General features: G+C 40.9%; 1 protein-coding gene across 4 annotated transcripts in view; it reads left to right on the top strand.

The window, feature by feature from the left end:
• Nucleotides 1-19,975, top strand: part of fmn1 (formin 1) — a 373,616-nt gene that overhangs the window by 43,460 nt on the left and 310,181 nt on the right. For 3 of the 4 annotated variants that reach the window (XM_072569057.1, XM_072569058.1, XM_072569056.1), the window contains exon 4: nucleotides 15,904-16,018. In XM_072569057.1, coding sequence (XP_072425158.1) covers nucleotides 15,904-16,018 — 115 coding nt within the window. Of the gene's footprint in view, nucleotides 1-3,394; nucleotides 5,760-15,903; nucleotides 16,019-19,975 lie in introns of those variants that run through there. The other variant, XM_072569060.1, reaches the window with a different exon arrangement.

The following is a 19,975-nucleotide window of genomic DNA, read 5'->3' as shown; positions in this document are numbered from 1 at the left end:
TTTATGGTGATGTAAATTTCTTTTTGATATTTTTCACTGCATTCTGTGTATTGCAAATGGAAGGTTGGCTGTGTGACTTTGTTTGAGAGTTACAAGTACATGGCTCATGTTTAAGATTATAAATGTCAATTTTATGGTGTAAAAAGGTGAACAGCATACAAAACACATTCAGACTATCGCAAAGGGTTTTTTAAAAAAAACTTTATTCATTCATGGGATGAGGGTGGCACTGGCTAGGCCAGCATTCATTGCCCATCCCTAATTGCCCAGAGGGCAGTTACGAGTCCACCAATCTGGAAGCAGTTGTAGACCAGAACAGGTAAGGGTGCAGATTTCCTTTCCTGAAGCACAATAGTGAACCAGATGGGTTTTCCCCCAACAATCGATAATGGTTTCATGGTCATGATTAGACCCTTAATTCCAGATTCTTCACTGAATTCAAATTCCACCATGTGCTATGGCAGGATTTGAACCCGGATCCCCAGAACATTAGCTGAGTTTCTAGATTAACAATCCAATGATAAAACCAGTAGGCCACGATCTTCCCTAAATGCACAAAATTGTCAGAGATGTCACTATCAGCATCAAAGGTGACTATCTTTTTGCAGACTTCAAAGGATTTGAAACCTCCTTTGTCCACAAAGCTCTGTTAGTGGCAGCAGCAATGTTCACTGTTCAGCTGCAGGAAAGCTTGCTGATTGCCAAAACAAGAATTGCTCAGTTAACAGTGTTAAAGTGGATTGCCTCAGTAGATCAGGAAGGTGTATTTCACTGATCTTGTGGCAGAATAGATATTGTTACTGTCTGAGAAGATCTGTGTTTGTGTCCCACTGCAAGAGTTGATGCCCAAAGAAGGTGTGACCCATAACACAGCTTATCATGGGCACCAGTAGCAGGTAATCAGAGTGGAAGGACAAGGGTGGATCATTGTGGTTCTGGGCAAGAAAAGGAAAACGCTAAGAAATCAGGTAGACAGAGTCAAGGGCTCTGTCAACGCAAAGTGGAAGGGAATTCTCTGATCGAAAAGAGAGGAGAATGACTAAGTGCTTATTGGAGATTCTGTATCAATGATGGGAATTCTTGGAATTCCAATAGGTGGAACTATTGAAGTAGAGGAAATACAGGCAGCATTTAATGCCCCCTCATGGGATGTTTAGACGTACTAACACATGAAATAAGGAAGAAATAAGTCATTCAGTCCCTTGAGGCCCTTCCAGTATCATGGCTGGTCTGTTTTTGTTTTGAACTCCACATTCCCAGCTCCCCTCATTAACTGTTGATTTTCCTCTACCTTTCACCAATCTATTCACCTCTGCCTTAAAAATATTCATTGACCCTGTTTCCACTGACATTTGAGGCAGACAGTTCCAAAGTGTCTCAATCTTCAGAGAGAAAGAACGTCTCTTTATTTCTATCCTAAATGGATAACCCCTAATTTTAAAACTGTATCCGTAAATTCTGGACATACCCATAAGAGCAAACCACTGTCCACTTTGTCAAAACCATTCAGGAGCTTAGATACTTCAATAAAATCACCTCTCATGCTTGTCAACTCCAGTCAAAATGGTTCTAGCCTCTCTATCTTATCCTCACAAAGCAAGCTACTCATTCTAGGCATCAATCTGATAAATCCTTGTGAACCATCTATGACATATTGAGATTCTTCCAGGGATAAGGCGATCAAAATTGCACACAGTGTTTGAGATGTGGAGTTGAACTGTACATTTTCTTAGGCTAAGTGCAAATAGTGTCCTGTATATTGGAGGGATTTTCACCAAGAGGTTGAGCAAGTCTAATCGCTAAATCTTACCAAACGTATTGCATTAATCGCTGTTTGAGACCTCGCAGTGTGTACCACATCCAATTCCACCTGATCTTGTCATTGTGCCATTGACAGAACAACTTACCAATCACTGGGATACTCTGGAACTGACGCAGGTGCCATCTGCTGTATAAAACACTGCTGTACACCTGGGCAAGCACTGTTGGTCTAGAACTGCCCTGCACTGTTCCCAAACATTGCCCCAGACATGGCAGACAGGGATAAATCTACCACTTTTCAGTCAGGATCCTGGAGCTCACACTGGATGGGGTGGGTGCACAAGTGCGATGTCCTCCTCCTCCATTCATGGAGATTGACAACACCAGGACACACCAGTCTAGTCTAAGGGTGCCAACTTCTATTTGGGTTAGGTTGGATAAGATGACTAGATTTTGTCAAATCCAGGCCACATTGATCAGACCCAGATTCATGAAATCTGAGAGATTATGTGATTATACTTCAATCCAGTTTAGTCCCTCCTGGAGCTTTTATTGAGTGTTTTTTCAATATAGAGCTACACTACCTACTGCACGTCTTCAATTGTCAAGTGACCAAGAGACAATGTCAACATAAAACTAGGATAGTGAATAGGCTGACTGCTGTATCTTTGTTTACCATTTACCTCCAGTTACCATTTTACTGCTGCATTGTTCTCATTGCCAATCATTTAAAGATGGTCCTAGTAAGAGAAAATTGAAAGACCGGTCAGTTGAACGATGTGAGGACACCAGGACATTTAATGAAAATCTGCAACTGTACCAGAAAAATAGAGCCGTCTGGTCACCCTATCATTATTGTCAATAAACAATGAGGCTCTAGCTCTCCATTGCATTTTTGTCAGTTTAGAAGAAAAAAAGCTCTGATACAGGTGGAAAGTTTAATATGTGATCCAAAATTGGGATAAGAAGCATACTGGGTAATCAAAGGTTACATTGTCATCACATTAAGACTAAATATCAGGCAATAAACTTGAACCAGCCGAGAGCATTTTGAGCAGAAAGCATTTATTGAAACAAATTCTGTGCACAACTTTGCCCAAAACCATGTGTTTTTAAATTTAGGGGATTTTTAAAATGTTGTAGTATAAGCCATGAACTTAAAACTTAATAGATGTTGATTTTTTTCATCCAAACTCAGTAAGTATTTACAAAGTCAGGAGCTGCCCATACTTCAAACATGAACCATCCCACTCTTACTCAGTGTGGAAAAAAATTGCACCGTTGATCATTTGTTCACTGCTCGTTTACTTATCCATTGATCTTCATTGTCTGTTTTTTGTTTCTAGGGTCAATGCTCACTCATTCTTATCTTCTGCCCATTTACTTTTAAGCCAGAACGTCTAGTTACACTTGAACTATGATTTATTCTGATTTCTTAGGTAAGACGATCATTCTATTTATAGCAAAAAAAACTGCTCACCAAGTTCCAGCTGAAACAATATGATTTCGTATTTGAATGAGGAAACTGAATTGCTATGCTTTCTCCTTTAAACTGCAGTGCGTGGCATACGGATGACATTGCTGACACCACAGTTGCTCAGTTACGCGCACTGTCTGTGAACTCACTCCTAACATAGTTCATGTTGGGTGGGGTGTTTTGATAAGTACCTGCCTGGACTGCGGAAGTAGCTGAGAGTCAGAGGAGAAACATGAGACCAGTGCTGAGGGCTTTCTTGCCTCACAGTAAAGCCGGAAACCTGCGTTACAGCTGAAGGCTGGAACTGCCGGGGAGGTGGAGAGTTACTTGCACTCTCTCATTCTCCCTCGAGAACTTTCCAACTGCATTCCCCCGAGTGAAGAGTCATCTTGTCTTTTCAGGCCTGTTGAACAACACCTTTACGATGCCGGAAAACTGATGGCTGCTTGGGATACTTATAGAAGCCTGTCCAGTCGTAGCCTCCCGAGATTTCTGGTTCCGGAATGTCTGTAAAGAAAGTCAGAAGACTGGGGAAAGCACAGGAAAGATGTTTTCTGAAGTTTATCCCTGGTTTGGCATTGCGCTCGAGCATTCGCTGACTTGGATTCTGTCAGTTTTGAGTTGACTTTACAAATTCAGGCCTTCTCGTAGTTATTACGCTGAATAGTTTTTCTGTTGATTTTGAGAGGAGCAAGTTTATCTTTAAATGTTGTATCACAAAAACTGGATTAAGTTGCCTTCATATTAAGAGAAATTTGAAGTAGATTTAAGATGAAGTAAGTTTTAGTTTTGTTGTTTTAGTTAGGAACATAATATAGCTTCAGAGGTCTATAGTGTGGAAAATAGTTTGCATATGTTTAAAGACACTGCTTGCAATAAGTGCATACAGATTTTGTTTTGGTTCTGAGGACACAATGGTCTAAGAGCAGATTGAGAAGGATCAAATTTCATTTCAGACATTGATTTGGCAATTGTACAAATTATAAAACTGATAATCTGTCAGCAGTTGATAGACAAGATGTCCTAAACTCATTAACCAGGCAAATACTTTCGGAGAGGGGAGTAACCATCAATACGTAGCAGCAGAATGACGGAGAATGTAAACAGTGGAAATGGTGCTGAAGTGGGACCTACAGAGGATTCAGCAACACCAGCCGCAGAGCGTTCTGCATCGTTATTTTCTTCTTTTTCAATGAAAATGCCATTCCTGGGTCGACGGAGCGGGATTAAATCTGTCTCGGAAACAACACAGCAAAACAATGACCAAGGAGGTGCATGGTTGACTTTCTTTCGATCTTTAGATTCCAATGAATCTGATGGAAATATGGAGAAGGATATTGCAGTTGTCTCTGACAAAGTTATTGATGAAGTGAAAGAGGCAGCAAAGCAAGCTGATGAGAGAGTAGTTGAGGACCAATCAACAGATCTCAACATTCTGATTGAAAGCACTGAAAAGGGAAATGAAGAATCCTGTGCCCCTGAAAGTTCTTTGGAATCCCGCGCTCTCTCAAATCTGTCAGGCATGGACCAAGATGAAGGTACAGTACGTGTCATTCTTGTTCAAACAACAAGTGACGCTGAGTCAGAGGAAGAAGCTGGATCAGAAGAACAACAAATCCATGAGACTGAGGTTCCATTGTCAGTTGATGAAAATTCAAAGCACATTTTGGAACAAAACCTGCCAAAGGATAATGAGCTTACGTCAATTCAGCAACAAGAAAACATTGTTGTAGCTGATGAGGCAAAGGCACTTTCTGAACTCAAATTGTCACAAGAGGATTTAATGTCACAAGTAGTACTCAGTAAAGATCTTACTGAAACCTCTAACGATGGAAACAATGAAACAGAGCAAAATTCATTGGAGGAGTCAAGCAAAGATCTAATATCATCAACATCAACTGCTGACTCTAACAATGTTCCCAAGCAAGAAATTCTACCATCACAAACAGAACGGACATTTCAAATGCCTCCCCTGTTTAGTGGATTACGGTTACTAAAGAAAGGTGCTATAGGTGAGGACAAGGATACTATTGCGGAGATCAAACAGAAGGATGTGGATTTAGCAATGTTAAAGTTGACTACACCAGGTCAAAAATCTGCAGCCAAACTCTTAACAGAATCTTTTCCAAAGAGGAAAGATGACAGGAAACCACCAGAGCTGAAAACAAATTCTGGTTTTTTGGATCAACTCAGTCAGCTAATCTTTGATGTCCCAAAAGATAAAGTGGATACTTCTGGCCAACAATCTCAGCACGCCATCACCACTAATGAAACATCGCCACCAGAGCAGGCACCAGTGGTAGCTTCTCAGTCTGCTACTTCTGAGACTGCTTTGGAGAGTTTCAGATCATTCTTTATGGCAAAACCTAACAAGAGGGATGCAACTAATTCAGCAGAACTGGAAAATTTGAAAAGGAGGAAAAAGCAAGAGAAGGAGTCACTCAGGGCAATTTTTGAAAGGCCTTTCGCAAAGCAACCATTTGAGCAGAAACACCAATTGGGATCTACAGAATTAAAATCCGTATGTAGAAAAATATTTATAAAGATATAATGTATTAGCAAATGTTTCAGACTGGGTTACAATCAATTACTGAATAATTTTAAATGTTTGTGTTTTCTTTGAAAGAAAAACATCCATATTATAGAAAACACTTTTCATGAGATCTGGATGTGCTACTCATTGCAGCCAGTAAAATAGTTTCAAACTGATGTCACTGTTAAAACATTGGAAATAAAGCAGCCAGCCTGGCTTGCTGTAAGTCCCAAAAACAATATTATGATAATGACCTAATGATCTGTTGATGGCAGTGTTGGTCTGAGGGATAAATATGCAGGGACCACCCCTGCTGTTCAATATGGTGGTATCTTGTACATGCATCTGGAGAGTAGGTCTCAACTTTTATGTTTCATCTGAAAGACTGCACCCCTGACCGTGTAACATTACCTCAGTAGAGTTTCAGCCTAGGTTGTTTTCTTGTTCTAAAATTTCTGGAGTGTAATTTAATCTCAGTTGTGAGTGCAGAGCAAATTCAACAGTTTGTTTTATTAATTAGTATTCTCTGGAAAAAATATTGTAAAATAAAAATGCAGAGCTTCTGTAGTATTGGTTGTATGATTTGTTGTTGTACCTTAATTGCTATGGGTCGTAAATGTATGAATATTTGGCTTTTGGAAAGATGGGAACAGAAATTTTCCAACTGAAGGTGTTCACCACCCCTTGACCAGATAATTCATTCGGGAACAAGGCTGGAGGTGAGACTTGCTCCCCATATTGGTTGGCAGCTTTGTAGCCCCGCTGGCAACAATGGCTACTGTTGAGACCATGAGCAGTATCCAAATCTGAGGAACCCACACTAGACCAAGTTGGTCCGAGGCTGGTTTAGGAAGTGAATGCTTGAAGGAGTGGGGAGATGGTAGTAGGGGTTATAATTTGTCAGGCAGCCAGGGAGGAAGCACTTGGGGGCTCAGATATCAGAGAGGGGGCTGGGGCACCTGATGTCAAAAGGAGGTCACCAATAAGTGTCCCATCCCTTCACCCCCTTGAGAGATACACACACACACACACACACACACACACACACACACACACAAGGAAGCAGTTCTTAACTTAGATCATGATTGAGGTGAGAGTGGTCAGTCATTTTCTATTTAAATACTGCTTCCAGTATTTTTTTAAGTCATCATTATCTGAGTATTGGTTCATTGACATCAGTTTGAAGTTAGCAAAATAACAAATTCTTAAGTTGAATATTTGCTTTTTTACTATGTGACATGGTTTGAATTGGATGTTACATTTTCTGTCTTTTTCGATCTGAAACATTGCACAGCTGTCATTGTAAAATCAGTCGCTAATCCAGGCATTGAAGTTGCATTAGCTAATTAGCTGACTAGCCTCTGAGATATGGCTGCATATCCGATGCACTGAATCTGCTGATGCTTGTACTTTTGTATGCTGGCTGCTGACTCATGGTTGCACTACTGTATCCCAATCTTTCTGGAATTCAGGACCTCTTCTCTGTAGCACAAAATGTAATCTTTGAATGAAGACTTAATGGAGAATTAACAGGAACTGTTGGTAGAGAGTGTATCAGGAGAGAAACAGATTATTTCAGATCAGAGATGAAGGAGGTGCAGCAGGAAAGAACTGCCAGCTGGGGTTTGGAGGCTGGTAAACAAGGATAATCGAGAAGAAAGAAAGAGAACATTTGCTGATGTTACTTCTCTAGATGTAATATTGAATATGGAGGTGGGTGGGAACATAGAGTCATAGAGATGTACAGCACGGAAACAAACCTTTCGGTCCAACTCGTCCATGCCAACAAGATAACCCAACCTAATCTAGTCCCACCTGCCAGCACCCAACCCATATCCCTCCAAACCCTTCCTATTCATATACCTATCCAGATTTCTTTTAAACTTTGCAATTGTACTTCATCTGGCAGCTCATTCCATACACGTACCACACTCTGCATGAAAAGGTTTTCCCTTAGGTCTCTTTTATATCTTTCCCCTCTCACCCTCAACCTATGCTCTCTAGTTCTGGACTTCCCCACCCCAGGGAAAAGACGTTGTCTATTTATCCAATCCATGCTCCTCATGATTTTATAAACCTCTATGGGGTCACCCCTCAGCCTCCAACGCTCGAGGAAAAACAGCCCCAGCCTGTTCAGCCTCTCCCTATAGCTCAAATCCTCCAATCCTGGCAACATCCTTGTAAATCTTTTCTGAACTCTTTCAGGTTTCACAACATCCTTCCAATAGGAAGGAGACCAGAATTGCATGCAATATTCTAACAATGACCTAACCAATGTTCTGTACAACCACAACATGACCTCCCAACTCCTATATTCAATACTTTGGCCAATAAAAGAAAGCATACCAAACATCTTTTTCACTATCCTATCTACCTGTGACTCCACTTTCAAGGAGCTATGAACCTGCACTCCAAGGTCTCTTTTTTTCGGCAACACTCCCTAGGACCTTACCATTAAGTGTATAAGTCCTGTGAAGATTTGCTTTCCCAAAATGCAGCACCACATTTATCTAAATTAAACTCCATCTGCCACTTCACAGCCCATTGATCCATCTGGTCAAGATCCCGTTGTAATCTGAGGTAACCTTCTTCGCTGTCAACTACACCTCCAATTTTGGTGTCACCTGCAAACTTACTAATTATACCTCTTATGCTCAAGGGAAATCATTTATATAAATGATGAAATATAGTGGACCTAGGAGCGATCTTTGTGGCACTCCACTAGTCACAGGCCTCCAGTCTGAAAAACATCCCTCCACCACCACCCTCTGTCTTCTACCTTTGAGCCAGTTCTGTATCCAAATGGCTAGTTCTCGCTGTATTCCATGCGATCTAACCTTACTAATCAGTCTCCCATAGGGAACCTTGTCAAACACCTTACTGAAGTCCATATAGATCACATCTACCACTCTGCCCTCATCAATCCTCTCTGTTACTTAAAAAAACTCAATCAAGTTTCTGAGACGTTATTTCCCATGTACAAATCCATGTCGACTATCCCTAATCAGTCCTTGCCTTTCCAAATAAATGTACATGCTTCCCCTCAGGATTCCCTCCAACAGCTTGCCCAACTCAGACGTCAGGATCACTGGTCTGTAGTTCCTGGCCTGTCCTTACCACCTTTCTTAAACAGTGGCACCATGTTGGCCAACTTCCAGTCTTCTGGCACCTTTCCTGTGACTATCAAGGATACAAATATCTCAGCAAGAGGCCCAGCAATCACTTATTTAGCTTCCCACAGAGTTCTAGGGTACACATGATCAGGTCCTGGGGATTTATCCACCTTTTATGCGTTTCAAGACATCCAGCACTTCCTCCTCTGTGATATGGACATTTTTCAAGATGTCACTATCTATTTCCCTACATTCGATATCTTCCATGTGTTTTTCCACAGTAAAGACTGATGCAAAATACTCGTTTTGTGTCTCCCCCATCTTCTGTGACTCCACACAAAGGCCGCCTTGTTGATCTTTGAGGAGCCCTATTCTTTCCCTACTTACTGTTTTGTCCTTAACAGATTTGTGAAAAACCCTTTGGATTCTCCTTAATTCTTTTTGCTCTCCTGATTTCCCTCTTAAGTATACTCCTACTGCCTCTACACTCTAAGGATTCACTTGATCTATCCTGTCTCTACCTGACATATGCTTCCTTCTTTTTCTTAAGCAAACCCTCAATTTCTTTAGTCATCCAGCATTCCCTATACCTACCAGCCTTCCCTTTCACCCTGACAGGAATATACTTTCTCTGGACTCTCGTTATCTCATTTCTGAAGGCTTCCCATTTTCCAGCCGTCTCTTTATCTGTGAACATCTGCCCCCAATCAGCTTTTGAAGGTTCTTGCCTAATACCATCAAAATTGGCTTTTCTTCAGTTTAGAACTTCAACTTTTAGATTTGGTCTATCCTTTTTTCCATCACTATTTTAAAACAAATAGAATTATGGTCGCTGGTCCCAAAGTGCTCCCCCATTGACACCTCAGTCACCTGCCCTGCCTTATTTCCCAAGAGTAGGTCAAGTTTTGCACCTTCTCTAGCAGGTACATCCACATACTGAATCAGAAGATTTTCTTGAACACACTTAACACTGTGGCACTCCCAGTCGATGTTTGGAAAGTTAAAATCCCCAACTGTAACCACCCTACTATTCTTACAGATAACTGAGATTTCCTTACAAATTTGTTTCTCAATTTCCCTCAGATTATTAGGGGGTCTATAATACAATCCCAATAAGGTGATCATCCCTTTCTTATTTCTCAGTTCCACCCAAATAACTTCCTTGGATGTATTTCCAGGAATATCCTCCCTCAGTACAGCTGTATTGCTATCCCTTATCAAAAATGCCACTCCCTCTCCTCTCTTACCTCCCTTTCTATCCTTCCTGTAGCATTTGTATCCTGGAATATTAAGCTGCCAGTCCTGTCCATCCTTGAGCCATGTTTCTGTAGTTGCTATGATATCCCAGTCCCATGTTCTTAACTATGCCCTGAGTTCATCTGCCTTCCCTGTCAGGCCTCTTGCATTGAAATAAATATAGTTTAGTTTATCAGTGTCCTACCTTGTTCTCTGCTTTGTCCCTGCCTGTCCTGACTGTTTGACTCGCCTTTGTTTTCAAGTGTACCAATCTCCGATTGATCTCTTTCCTCACTATCTCCCTGGGTCTCACCTCTTTCTCCCAGCCCCAGCCCCACCTTACTAGTTTAAATCCTCCTGAGCAGCTATAAAAAATCTCCCTGCCAGTATGTTAGTCCCCTTTCAATTTAGGTACAATCTGTCCTTCTTGTACAGGTCATGTCTACCCCAGAAGAGCTTCCAATGATCCAAAAAACAATTGTTTTAATTTTCACATGTCCCATACCTTAAGTGCTGGTACAGGCAAACTCCTTTTACATCCTGTGGAATTTGCAGATGTTATTACATTTGCCTTTTATAAAACCTGGTTCCGTGATAGAAATGCCTATCCTCACTTGCAATTCCAAAAGTGTGAAGGTTAGGTGGATTGGCCAAGCTAAACTTTCCATCGTGTTCAGGCATGTGTATGCTAGCTGGATTAGCTATGGTAACAACAAGGTTATAGGAATAGGGTTGGGGCTAGATTAATGGTATTTGGAGTGTTGGTGCAGACTCAATGGGCCGAATGGCTTCTTACTGCAGTCCAGAGGTTCTATGATTCTGTGATCAATTCTGCACTTAAAATTGGTTTCTTTCCAACCATAACCATGCTGTTATACTTCATGATTGAATTTCTGTCCTCCTTCCATCTTTCCTGATAGAGTCATAGAGAAGTACAGCATGGAAACAGACCCTTCGGTCCAACCTGTCCATGCCGACCAAATATCCCAACCCAATCTAGTCAGCACCCGGCCCAATCCCAATAAGGTGATCATCCCTTTCTTATTTCTCAGTATCTACTATCCAACTTTGACTCCACATCCTACAACATCAGTAAGAACTAATGTTAGAACAAAAATGAGAGGATACCTGACCAATTCATTTCATAACTAATGTAGAGGTTTTCCCAAGACTGGGATGATGCAGACAAAGCAAATGCCTACATCTGTTTTCACTGCATATTTTTCAGGAAACAGGTTGCTAACTTGTTGCCTGTTCTTACCATCTACCATAGCTGTGTTGGAATAGGCTGATAAATAACTGATCTGGTCACACTATAAGCATTCCTTCCACAGCCATCAAGTTCTGATTGGACTTGAATCCAGAGTTTTTAGCACTGCTGTGGTTTTACTAGGCCTGTGTCCTTTTAACTGAACAGGTTTAGTTAATGTCCTAGGGCTTCATTCTGCACACTATATGTTATTGTATCCAAGCAGGGAGTGTCTGCTGTATGTACTTTCTTTTTGGTGAGGGTGGAGACCATTCCAGCTGAGCTCAGATCTCAAAACCAAGATAGGGTTGATATATATTTGCAATTATTCTACTTGCTGAGGAATAAAAGTGATGCAAAGAACCAATTTCACCGTGTGAGGAAGCATTTCAGCATGCACTCGCTGGTCCTGAAGCTGAATTCATGTGGGTTCCATTTCAGAAATTTTCTGTATGAACATATCTGTTGCATCTTACTCCTGCTGACTGAGCAGTTCCAAAACTGGAATGTCACTGCCAGCCTAATTTAAATGGGGCCACATTGAGGACCAATCAAGCTTTAGGATTTCTTTGCAGGAATTATTCCTTGGACTCAGGTCGCACCTGGAGGATAGTGTTCTCATAGACCCATAAACGTACCAATTTTCTTTATTCCTTCTCTTCCCATAATACATGCAGACAAGCCCCATACCGACTATTCTATATTCTCAGTTTCAATGCACAGAAATCAACTTGAAACAATTGTGTGTGACCATATTTTGCATGCTGTTCTTGGGGCATACAACTGCTTGTCAATTTAAATCACAAATAAGGGTGTGTAGGAAACTTTACTGTAAAATCAGATTAATCTGCCTCCCCACCCACTTAAAGTATTAAGTGGTTCTATATGCAAAGCATGAGAAAATAATTGCAATGACGAGATAAGCAAATATACTCCTGCAGATGCCTTGTGAATTCATTTCCACAAGAACTCACTCTTTATCTCTCTGCTCTAAATCAATGGCAGTCCTAAATGATAAAGACCATAACAACACCAGATTGAGGAGCAGAAATTAAGCCATTCAGCCCATTGAGTCTGCTTCACCATTCAATCATGGCTTAAACTGAAAACAGCTGCAACAACTTTATATAGTCCATTCTTTGAGGTCAAATGTCATGATTAACATTGCTCTTGAGTCCATATGTTTAATTTGACTTCACATTTTTCATTGTGTTGAAAGTACTAGATCCTGAATTTATTATTTTATCTGAGATTTTCAGAAGGATTTTGATAAGGTTTCTCATAACTGGGCGAAGTTAAAGCACATGTGATGGAGGGGCGGGGTAATACACCTCCGTGAATTGAGATTTATTGATGGGCGGAAAACAAAAATAAGAATGAGTAAGTCTTTTTTTTTCCCATGGTGTCAGACAATAACTTGACAGTGACTCGTTGTACTCAGAGATCTGTGCTTGGGGCCCCAACTATTCACAATATATATGGGTGAGGCAATCAAATGCAACCTTTCCAAGTTTGCTGATGACAAAATACTTGGTGGATTTGTGAGGAGGATGCAAAGAGATTCAGTGAGATTGAAACCAGTTAAGTGAATGGGCAAACGTGTGGCAATGTTGTAGAACATGGCAAAATGTGAAGTTGTGTAAAAAGCAGAAAGAAACAGTGTTATTTAAATTATTTTAATATGTTGGCAAGTATGAATGTACAAGTGGATTGGCGTGTCCTTGCATACCAGTCAGTGAAAATGGACATGCAGATATAGCAAGCTAGGAAGGCAAATGATATATTGGCAATCATTGTTAGAACGTTTGAGTTGAGATGTACATCCTGTACGTTCAGAAGAAGGGCCGCTGGAACTAAAGTGTTAATTCTGCTTTCTCTCCACTGATGCTTCCAGACCTGAGAGTTTCTCCAGCAATTTCTGTTTTCATTTCATTAAATCATTTTAATAATATTTTGGAGCACTTGGTCCACAGTCTTGTATGCTTTGTGAACAGTTCTGGTCTCCCTATTTAAGAAAGGACACACATGTAATAAAGAGGGTGAGGAAGACATTCAGGAATGGCAGCAATGTCCTATGTGGAGAGATTGGTTTGACTGGGCCTGTACTTTCTAGAGTTTAGAAGGATCAGAGGAGATCTAATTCAACATATAAAATCCTAACAAGGCTGGGCAGACTAGATACATAAGGATATTTTCCTTGGTTGGAGAGTCTAGAACCAGAGACACTGCTACAGAATAGAGGGTAGACCATTTATGCTGGAGATTAATATCTTTGCTCAAAGGGTTGTGAATGCAGAACTATTACTGGAATGTTGTCAGGGCCCATTGTGTTTGCAGTATCCAGTACCTTTAGCCATTTCTTGACATGGTACCGAGTGAACTGAATTGGTTGAAGACTGGCATTCTTAAATGGGAATTTAATAAGAGGCCAAGATGGAACATTCACTCAGTACTTCTGGATGATGCTTGTTGGAAATGCTTCAGCCTTGGCTTTTGCACTGATGTGCTAAGCTCCCTCATCATTAAGGGTGTGAATATATATAGAGACCTCCTCCAGTGAGTTATTTAACTGTCCTTCACCATTTAGGAATGGATGTGAAGGGACTGCAGAGCTTAGATCTGACCCATTTCTTGTGGCATTGCTGAGCTCTACCTACCATATGCTGCTAACACTTTCAGATTTAAGTACTCATTTGTTATGGCTTCAGGGTACCATCTCAATCTTAGGAATACCTGATGTTGCTCCTGGCCTGCCCTCCAGCACTCTTCATTGATCTAGTTTTGGTACCCTGACTGGATGGTAATGGTAGAGTAGGGGCTATGCCAGACTATGAGATTACACATTGTGGTTGAATCCAGTTTCAGTGCTGCTGATGGCTCACGGCATCTCATGGATGGTCAGCTTTGCTAGCTCTGTTCAAAATCTGTTCCATTCAACACAGTGGTAGTGCCACTCAACAGACTGAAGGGATCTTCAATGTGAAGGCAGGACTTTGTATTCACAAGGATTACGTGATGATTGTTCCTAACAATAGTCTTGTGGACAGGTGCATCAGTGACGGGTATATTGATGAGGATTGATGAACCAATTTTGGATCCAGTTTGCCAACTTAGGTTCAAGTTAGAAATCTGAATCCAAGACTGGTTAACAAATAAGAGGCAAAAAGTGATGAAGGGTTATTATGGAAACTAGAAGCCTGCAACCAGCAGTGTTTCGCAGGCTTCCATACTGGGACCCTGACTGTTTGCTACTTACATTAATGACTTGGATTTGAATGTAGAAGGTATAATTTAGTAAGTTTGCAGATAACGTGAAAATTGGTGATGTTGATAATGAGTGGGATGGTCTTAGGCTACAGTCTGATATTGATCAGCTGGTAAATTGGGCAGAGCAATGGCAGATAGAATTTAATTCCGATAACTGTGAGTGATATATTTTGGGAGGTCCAATAAGGGAAGAGTATACTCCCTGGGACCTGCTATTCATGGTGTAATGAGGGACAAAGGGACCATATTATCCAAGTCTATAGATCCTGAAGGTGTCAGTGGATGAAGCAGGCTGGTGAAGAAGCCATGTAGGCTTCTTACCTTCATTTGCCAGGACTGAGAATATAGGAGCAAGGAAGTCTTATTACAATTCGTAAGTGATAGTAGTTTTCCTTGTCCTTGTTTGACCTGATGCCATAAGACTTCATGTGCTGCAGAGACAATGTTAAGGATTCCCAGAGCAACTCCCTCTTGAATGTGTACCACTATGCCATTATTCCTGGTGGGTCTGGCCAATCAATGTGACCAGACATGCATAGAGAAATCATGACGACAATGTCTTAGGCATAGTCATTCTGATTGTCTGTAATTTCATGATTCTTTGTTGGATTGGTCCTTAACTAAACTGTGGGACAACTCTCCCAATTCAAGAAGAGTCTCCAGTCATTGGCAAGGGAGAGGTTGACAGGATCCCAACAGGGATGAGTTTGCTATTGCTGTTTCCAGACACCTGGTTAAATCTTGGCGGTCCATCTAGTTTCATGTCTTCAATTTCATTGCAATATGATCTAACTGAATGGCACGCTCAGCCATTTCAAAGTACATTTAAGACTCTGCTACATTGTTGTGGGTCTGTCCGAATTCCAGACTTAAAAATCAGAATTAAAATTTCACCATCTGAATATCTACCTAAAGAATAATGGAAGAGTGCTTAACTGCACATGGCATTGTAGTAACCTGTTCTGACATTTTTCCTCTAGCTGTTAGGAACCCAAAAAGACCAGGAAAACAGAAGTATGACAATTGTAAAGTAGCTGACTCCATCTCTGTTTATCCAATAATCAAAAACTGATTGCATTAATTAAAGTTGTCTTTACAATAAAAATGGAAGGGATCAAAGTGGAAGATAGTTATTCAACAAAGCGACTATTCTAGACGTAAGCCATAATAGAATGTCATTAATAAGGTTGAAATTAGAACAATTTTTAGATATTCATGTTATTACTCCTGTTTTTGTTGATGTTCTGCTTCTTTATTTTAATCACAGGATATATCTCCATCAGAATTTGAAGACCGAACTCCTGGACGGCTCCAGGCCATTTGGCCACCTCCCAAACCAAAAGATGAGGAAGAGAAAGTGGGTTTGAAGTATACAGAAGCAGGTAGGAATCAATGCAATCACTGATCAGCTGTTCGTGTTCCTTAAGAAAACAGGTAGAAAATGCACTGATGCATTTGTTTTACCATGTTTAACCCTTATTTATTTTGAATGATTTTGAATCATTTTGACGTATCTGTAAATGTGAATTTTATACATTGGAATGCACCTTTTTTGTGTCCTGCTCACATTCACAGCCTTAATGCAATAAGCAGCCAGGGGTTGGATCTGAAAAGATATATAGTAAGTAGAAGGAGAGTTGAACTTTTGTAATCAGAAACATGAAGCTCATTGACTAAAAGCTTTCAATGTATAGTTGATGAACTATTATCATGTAGCAGATTAACCTTGTGGTTAAGCTGTTACTTTTTCTTTTATTTTGTACAATAGCCACGCAGGTAATTAGGTCCTTAATTTTAAACATTTAGTTTTTCAGTGCTTTAAATGTCAGCAAATGTGACCAGAAGGAAATCACCTTCAGCAAAAGATGTGATTGCACTGGAGAAGTTGCAGACGAGACTTTCAAGGATGCTGCCTGGGCTGCAGAGGCTGTCATATGAGGATAAATCAGATATGCTGGGATTGTATTCCGTGGATCAGCAAAGGTTGAGAAAGGACTTGATAGAAATGTATAAGATTATGAGGGGCATTGATACAGTGGATTGAAAGAGACATTTTATCTTAATATTTTGGTCAGTTAGCTAAGAGGAAAGTTGAGGGAAAATGTTTTCCTTTCTAATCATAGAATTTCTACAGTATGGAAGCAGGCCTTTTGGCCCATCGAATCCCCACCAACCCTCCGAAGTGCATCCCACCCAGACATATCCCCCTACCCTATCACTAATACCCTGAATTTCCCATGGCTAACCCACCTAGCCTGCACATCCCTATACACAATTGGAAAGGTAACAATGCCAATCCATCTAACCCATGCAAGGAAACCGGAGTACCAGGAAGAATGTGCAAACTCCACACTGACAGTTGCCTGAGCGTGGAATTGAACCCAGGTCCCTGGCGCTGTGAGGCAGCAGTGCTAACCACAGAAGGAGGTGGGAATCTAGGACCCATGCTTGAAAGTATGCTTAAGTCTAAAACTTGACATGTAAGCAACATTTAGATACTCACTCATGTTGCCATATGCGTCAGAGCTATGGGCCAATGGCAGGAAGATGGGATTAGTGCAGTCATATCTTTATTGACGATCATGGACAAAATGGACTGAGTGCCCTCCAGTGCTGTAAATGCCTAGAAGTCTATGTTACTTGAATGTTGATATGCTGTCTCTGCACATTAGGTCACAAAGCAAGTTAACACTCCTTTATCATTGCTGATAAGAGAGACATGTTGCTGTACGTTTGTGTCTTGAACTCCTTAGGATAAAAGCACAAGAATGTCCAATTCACTTCTGAATGGTTTTGTGCAATATTATTTGCAGATTTAGAAACAAAGGCATCAAGCTATTGAGCATCTGTGCAAAACCTGCTGTTTGTTATTAGATTTGCTTCCCCCCATCATTTTACAATGTAAACTACCTGCAATACTAATTACTCCTGTTGGTGGCACCATAAAAGCACATTCTGTCAATAGGTTCCAATATGCTTTTTGATGTTTTTTTTCTTCAATTTCCACTGTTCCTTGATACTTCTAACGTATAATATTGTTAATTGTTAATTAATAACGGTTAATTGTTTAAGCATAAGATTAATAAAAATCCAGAAATGATTAATAAATTGGAAGAATGAGCTAAAGCTTTCACTTTTCCTGATTCAAGTGCAAATTTAGTTTTAATCGATATTCCTTGATACATTCAATAGTAGTAACATAGTAAGCTTTGATTAGTACAATTGAAAAATACGTTATCACAAAAATTATGTATTGTAATTCAGCGTCAATTCAGGATGTATGACTGGCCTGATTTTAAATAACTGAAAATGAGTTTTAAATAAATAACAATTTTCTACTAAAATTACTTTACGGAAACAAACAATTCCTTGGTCAATTTTGTTGTTAATTTCAGAATCCTTCCAAAGCATACCTTATATTTTTTGAGCATTCCAGTTTATTTGAAAACCAAATGAAAGCCTGAAAATCTGGCCAATTGTTGCAAACTCCCAGCGGTGATTAAGATCTCTTGAATGCTTGGTCAGCCTTGTAGTCCTGATTCTAAGATGGGAGAGCTGGATTTTGTGATCCCCTCCACTTTGTAAAATTAAAACACGTGGCCTTCCCACTGCCTCCTTGCTCACCCAAAGTAGACAAGTAGGAGGCTGGAAGAACACAGCAAGCCAGGCAGCATCAGGAGGTGGAGAAGTCAACGTTTCGGGTGTAACCCATCTTCAGGACTGGGAGTGGGGGTGAGGGGAGCTACAGATCAGGTGGTGTGGGGACTGTTTTGGGCAGGGAGAGGGGCACAATGGTGAGGTAGTGATAGGTGAACACAGGTAGAGGGTACGGCCTAATTTGTCGATGCTCACCCAGGTCAGTATTCTATATTAGTTTGAGTGGGAAGGTACTTTTGTCTATTGAAGCAATTTGGAGGTCAGGTAACGGCCTCTTTGGATTCTCATTCCAGCTCCTCTCCTGCTTTGCTCATCAGAGCTTGTCAGATTAGTAAGTCAGACAGCATCCAAGGAGCAGGAGAATCGTCTGATGCTACCAGACCTGCTGTGCTTTTCCAGCACCACACTCTCTACTCTAATCTCCAGCATCTGCAGTCCTCACTTTTTTGCCTTGTCAGATAAGTAGCCCCAGCAGTTTTCTCTGCACTGGCTGCTGCTGAGCAAAGATGGTGGCTATGGCGGGGGGGGGGGGGGGGAGGCCATTGGAAGCATTTCCTGCCTCCACCAAGATCGCAGAGCTCTTTATCCTCTCCTTCCCTCTCAAACTCAGTTGCCTCCCTCCCCTTCCTCCAGCGTCTGCCAGCTGGTCCCTTCCAAAGTCTCCAATCTATGATCCCTTCTTCTCAAGAATTACCTATGGTCCTATTATGAACCAGGCCAGGCTCCCCTACCCCCTCTCCAAAATATATTATTGTAAAGGCAAATGCTAGGCATTGAGTTCCAAATGCAACTCGATTGGTCAAACAACCAGATTTGAAGCAAAACCCCACTTTACTCATAAACAATAGTTAAAATACAGCAAAAAGAAGAAATTGGAATAACTTAACTTTATTGGAAAACAGAATAATAGATTATTTAATAACTAAACAGTAACTGTTCCAATATAGTAATACAACAAAGTTATAAAGTTGGCACAAGGCAGATCCACAAAAACAAATTGTCCCACATACAATTCAAGCAGCAGGAAGAGAACCCTCAGTTTTTAGCCATAATGGAGAGAGAACAAACTGCTTCCACATCCAGCTTCAAGACTCCAGCAGCTGCTACTGAAAATCTAAAACTAAAGGACCTGGTTCTGTGGCAGCTTGCCCACAGTCTGCGACTATTGTTCCTAGTTTTACAAACAACCCCAAGATTCACGGGCTGTTTACTTTATGGATTTTCAATAGACAGCTCAGTACTACAGCTTGTCAAAAGACAAATGCATCTCTTAAAGCCACAGTATCATCGCAGTCCCAGCAATGATCACTGTCGAACCTACCAAGTCTGGGTCTTCAAGAATTGATGGCCAATCATGTTGGTGGGCTGCTCTCTAAGTGGAACTTGCTGCCATCTGGTGGTTGGATACCTTCTCTGGAATCAATTAAGGAAGCCCCCAGTGTAATAAGGTTACAGGTCAGCCGATCCTTCATTTGGCGGAGAGGAGGAGGGGATGCAGGGAATACAACTCCCGGTAGAATCCAGCCCAAAGTATTTTTGAAAAGGAGTATTGTAAACTCTAGGAAGCTAGAGAAGTGATTGCTGGGCCTCTTGCTGAGATATTTGTATCATCGATGGTCACAGGTGAGGTGCCGGAAGACTGGAGGTTGGCAAATATGATGCCACTGTTTAAGAAGGGCAGT

The sequence above is a fragment of the Chiloscyllium punctatum genome, chromosome 4, assembly GCF_047496795.1.
Source record: "Chiloscyllium punctatum isolate Juve2018m chromosome 4, sChiPun1.3, whole genome shotgun sequence".
Lineage (NCBI taxonomy): Eukaryota > Metazoa > Chordata > Chondrichthyes > Orectolobiformes > Hemiscylliidae > Chiloscyllium > Chiloscyllium punctatum.
The sequence above is the reverse complement of the archived record's forward strand: the minus strand, read 5'-3'. Positions and strand labels throughout refer to the sequence as shown.